Source organism: Leptonychotes weddellii, unplaced genomic scaffold (assembly GCF_054177405.1).
Source record: "Leptonychotes weddellii isolate Sample4059 unplaced genomic scaffold, ASM5417740v2 HiC_scaffold_14348, whole genome shotgun sequence".
Lineage (NCBI taxonomy): Eukaryota > Metazoa > Chordata > Mammalia > Carnivora > Phocidae > Leptonychotes > Leptonychotes weddellii.
In genome coordinates this window covers 1-5,214 of record NW_027724069.1, presented here as the reverse complement: position 1 = coordinate 5,214, position 5,214 = coordinate 1, and the positions used below count along the sequence as shown (strand labels likewise).

The window sequence follows — 5,214 nt, the reverse complement described above, 5'->3', positions numbered from 1 at the left end:
CTGGGTGGCTCAGTTGGTTAAGCGACTGCCTTCGGCTCAGGTCATGATCCTGGAGTCCCGGGATCGAGTCCCGCATCGGGCTCCCTGCTTGGCGGGGGGTCTGCTTCTCCCTCTGCCCTCTTCCCTCTCGTGCTCTCTGTCTCTCATTCTCTCTCTCTCAAAATAAATAAATAAATAAAATCTTTAAAAAAAAAAAAAAAGAATTTGCTTTCCAAACAGATAGTCAGCTGTCTTGACACCATTTAATAACTATTCCATCCTTTCCCCGCAGTGATTCATAGTGCTGCCTTTATCATATATTAAATGTCTAGCTACACACCAATCTGTTTCTGAAGCTGTTTTATTTTTTATTATTGCCCCATTATCATCTGTTTAAATTACTAGAGATTTATTTTTTTTAAAGATTTTTACTTATTTGACAGAGAGAGAGCAAGCACAAGCAGGGGGAATGGCAGGGAGAGGGAAAAGCAGGCTCTCCACTGAGCAGGGAGCCCAATGTGGGGCTTGATCCCAGGACCCTGGGATCACAACATGAGCCAAAGGCAGATGCTTAACCAACTGAGCCACCCAGGCACCCAAGTTACTAGAGATTTATAATGCTTTTTTTTTTTTTTTTATGATTTTATTTATCTATTTGACAGAGACAGCGAGAGAGAGAACACAGGGTAAGTGGGAGAGAGAGAAGCAGGCTTCCCGCCAAGCAGGGAGCCCAGTGCGGGGCTCGATCCCAGGACCCTGGAATCGTGACCTGAGCCGAAGGCAGACTCTTAATGACTGAGCCACCTAGGCACCCCAATGCATTTTTAAATATAGTAGGGTAAAGCACTATTTTAATAATTGCCTTGTTATTTATGTATCTTCATTTTGCTATAAAACCTTAAAATCAAATTGTCATTTCAGAAAATCCCTATTGAATATATAGATTAATGAAAACCCAATGCAATTCTAGTTAGAGGAAAATTGAAATCTTTATAATACTGAATCTTCCCATCCATGATCATGATGAATCCCTCCATTTATTCAGATACTTTTTTATGTTTGTCCCTAAAGTGTTTAGTTTTTCTAATTAGTTCTGTAACTAGAAAAGAAATAAAACATGGGGAATTAAGGAACAAGTCCAGAGTACAATTCTTAGCTTAAAAAGCTTTAACCAGAAGACAAAGTAAGTTCCTTTTTGAATAGAAAGCATAACTTTCTAATTTTTTTTCCTTCTGAAAGAAGGGTATGGATGGTGGGGGGGGGGGGTTCCTTCACAAAACCTTAATTGCCATGGGCTCATTCAGCTTATTGGATTAATATTTGTTAAGTGTCTGCCATGTGCTAGGAATATTCTAGGTACTTGGAATACAGCAATGAACAAATCAGATGGAAATCTATTTCTGTACAGTTTACACCAAAGTTACAGACTTATATACACTTCTGGTTTAAGGACATAGAATCTACCTGTCAAAGATATTTGTCTAAATAAAATTGCCAATTCTGTGATTTTGTCCATTAAAATTGAACTCTATTGTAGCATTGAGATAGAGGGCTCACATTTGAAGGTTATCATCTAATCTGCAAAAAGTAACACCTGTAAAAAGCTAGCATAACAAATTATTGCATGATTTGTTGTGATCTTAAAGGCTCTAAGCATTCATTTTTTTGTATTCACACTGTATCTTTTTAAGATTTATTTTTTTTATTTTTTTTTAAAGATTTTATTTATTTATTTGAGAGAGAATGAGAGAGAGCACATGAGAGGGGGGAGGGTCAGAGGGAGAAGTAGACTCCCTGCCGAGCAGGGAGTCCGATGCGGGACTCGATCCAGGGACTCCAGGATCGTGACCTGAGCCGAAGGCAGTCGCTTAACCAACTGAGCCACCCAGGCGCCCTTAAGATTTATTTTAAAGCCTTTGTAAAAATTGTGTAGGAAAGTACTGTGCCATCTTATTAACCTTAAGACCTCATTCCCAAAGTTTGGATCATGGATCATGCTTCTTTGTTGATCCCATTCAAGTTCTAGATAGAATAAATTATCATGAGGAAACATATACTCTGGGGAGAGAGATTGATTTGACAGTAATCAAATGAACGTTTGTTTCAAAGTCACATATCTACCTTTAACAACTCCAATAAAATTCCCGAGTAGGAGCTAAATCATCGGTGCTGTTAATCATGTATCAGGTTATTCAGGTAAACAAGTTATATATAGGAAAGTAAGCATACCTAGAATAATTATGTTTGACAGGAAAATTATTTTCCCATTCCAAAAGTTAACTAAAAAAGTAGCAAAGTATGCACAAAATTTAATTAATTAACCATGCCTCTTTGAACTGGTTCTCTTTAGCTTTAATCTTTTTTCTTTTAATAATGCATGCTCCTTTCACACCTGTGCTGAACAGTAGTCTCCAGGAGAAGCTAGTACAAATAACCCAAGTTCTAGAAGGGGGCCAAGGATGACAATATTGTATGTGACTACAAATCCCTGTAAAGATTTTAAGCTGGTCAAACCTTGCTGGGAGTAGGGGGGAGGGTCAACAATTTTTCTTTTTCCTTGCCAACAATGGGGCTCTGTTTCCACCTTTCTTCTTTTACCTGAACCTGCCTCTTTGGCCACAGGGAGGACACCCCATGAAATGCCTTCATACCCTGATTGGATCAGAGGAACAAGAAAATATCCTGATCTCTGTACCCTATTGTGCAGGCAGATATCACTTTCAGACTCTTAAGATGGCAGCCATTGACCTATCCCTCATGGGCTCTGCCAACACAGGATTCTGCCTGTTTATACGTGAGAAATACTGAGGAAGAAGGGATGGTGGCTGGTTTTCCAGCAACCTGGTTACAGGTACCAGTGACCTTTAAAGATGTGGCTGTGGCGTTCACCCAGGAGGAGTGGATGATGCTTGATTCTGGTCAGAGACGAATTTACAGAGATGTGATGCTGGAAAACTATATGACTCTACCTCAATGGAATATCAATTATGGAAGCCTACTCTGATCTCCCCGTTGGGTCAAGAAGAGATAAGAACTATGAAAAGGAGACTTCTCTAAGGCACCTATCCAGACTGGGAGATTCAACTTAAAACCAAAGAATATTTTTAGGGAAAAATCATCCAATGGAGTGAAAATGATAAGACTCATAATGGACAATTGGTCCTCCACATTAAGTGAAGACCAGGAATGCCACAGATCAGAAAACAGCACAAGATCCCAGAGAGAAATTTGAGGAAAGTGACCCAAAAGAAAAAAGCACCTCAGGAGAGATTCTGTGACCATCATGAATTAGAGGAAAACTCTAAACTTGGATCAAAACTTGTTTTTTTAAAGAGAGTCTCCACCAGTAAACATTGCCATAAATGTCACTTAGATATTGAGAGTTTGAAACATAATTCAGTTGTAAACAACTACAAGAGAAACTGTGTAAGAGGGAAGCTCTGTGAAAGTCATAAATATGATAGAGCTCTGTGGCATCTTGAAAAAACTCAGCACAAAAATGTGCATGCTTCAAACATGGTATACACTTCAAGCATAATAATATGCTACCTATATATAACAATTTTCGTATGGTGGAGAATTCCTATGAATGTAATAAAAGCAAGACTTTTTGTCATCATCCATCCAATAAGCAACAGGAGCAAACTCCTAATGGAGAGAAATGTCATAAATGTAATCAATGTGGGAAAGCCTTCAGAAGACTTTGTAATCTTATTTTGCACAAGAAAAGTCACATGGGCAAAAAACAATATGAATGTAAAGAATGTGGGAAAGTCTTCCATCGATTCCTCAACCTGAAGGAGACATGTAAGAACTCACACTGGTGAGAAACCCTACAAATGTAATCAATGTGGAAAAGCTTTCAGTCAAAAAATATCTCAAGATTCATGTGAGAACTCACACTGGAGAGAAACCTTATGAGTGTAATCATTGTGGAAAATCCTTTGGCACAAGTTCTTACCTAATAGTGCACAAGAGAATACATACTGGGGAGAAACTCTATGACCGCAATGACTGTGGAAAAGCCTTTACTATGAGCTCGCACCTTAAAGTTCACAAGAAAACACACTCGAGGGAATCTCTACAAATGCAATGACTGTGGGAAAGATTTTAGTCGTCTCTCATCCCTTAGAATACATGTGAGAACTCATACTGGAGAGAAACCCATCAATGTAAGGAATGTAGGAAAACCTTCAGTGTTTCCTCTTCCCTTAGGAGACTTGTGAGAACTCACACTGGAGAAAAACCCTATGAATGTATTCAATGTGGAAAAGCCTTGAGTTGGAGTTCTTCACTTGAGTTGGAGTTTCTTCACAAGAGAATTCATACTGGGAGAGAAACTATAAATGTTATGAATGTGGAATTGATTTATTGTCTTCAGGTGGATTCCAACTCATTATTTCAGGCTTTATCGCCCAAAATAAGCATTTAAGACTATAGTCCTCTAGGGGCGCCTGGGTGGCTCAGTCGGTTAAGCATCTGCCTTCAGCTCAGGTCATGATCCCAGGGTCCTGGGATCAAATCCCGCATTGGGCTCCCTGCTCAGCGGGGAGTCTGCTTCTTCCTCTCCCTCTGCCTGCCACTCCCCCTGCTTGTGCTCTGTCTCTCTGTCAAATAAAAAAATAATAAAAATAAAATCTTAAAAAAAAAAGACTGTAGTCCTCTAAATACCTCTTCAACTATGTAACACATTTTGGTCTGTGTTTATTTTAACTCTAAGTGTTGTATAAAATTTATCATGACTTAACAAGTCTATAGCTGTTTAGAATTGTTTTCAAAAGAGTTAAAAGTTTGCAGTTATTTTCTTATTTTCTTTTTTAAAAAAGACATTCATTTTAGAGAGAGAGAGCAAGGGGCAGGGGGAAAGGGAGAGAAAGAATCCCAAGCAGACTCCCCACTGAGTGTGGAGCCCAGTGCAGGTCTTGACCCCACAACCCCAAGATCACAGCCCAAGCCAAAATCAGGAGTCAGATGCCCAACCGGCTGAGCCACCCAGACACCCTTATTATTGTTGATTTCTAAATTAACTGCATTTCAAGGAATGCATCCATTTCTTCCAGATTATCTAATTTGCTGGTATATGGTTGCTTTTAATATGTTCTTATAATTGTTTGTATCTCTTTGGTGTTGGTTGTGATCTCTCCTCTTTCATTCATGATTTTACTTATTTGGGTCATTTCTCTTTTCTTTTTGATAAGTCTGGCCAGGGGTTTATCAATCTTGTTAATTCTTTCA

General features: G+C 39.0%; 1 protein-coding gene across 1 annotated transcript; it reads left to right on the top strand.

The window, feature by feature from the left end:
* Positions 1-2,671: 2,671 nt before the first annotated feature.
* On the top strand, positions 2,672-5,189 carry ZNF891 (zinc finger protein 891; the record flags this gene model as incomplete). The annotated part of the gene is given in 9 exon segments (XM_081809837.1): positions 2,672-2,936; positions 2,939-3,077; positions 3,079-3,170; positions 3,173-3,469; positions 3,472-3,761; positions 3,763-3,854; positions 3,856-4,041; positions 4,043-4,143; positions 4,146-5,189. Coding segments are annotated over 9 exon segments (1,728 nt in total), but the record flags the coding sequence as incomplete, so codon positions are not given.
* Between the last annotated feature and the right edge of the window lie 25 nt (positions 5,190-5,214).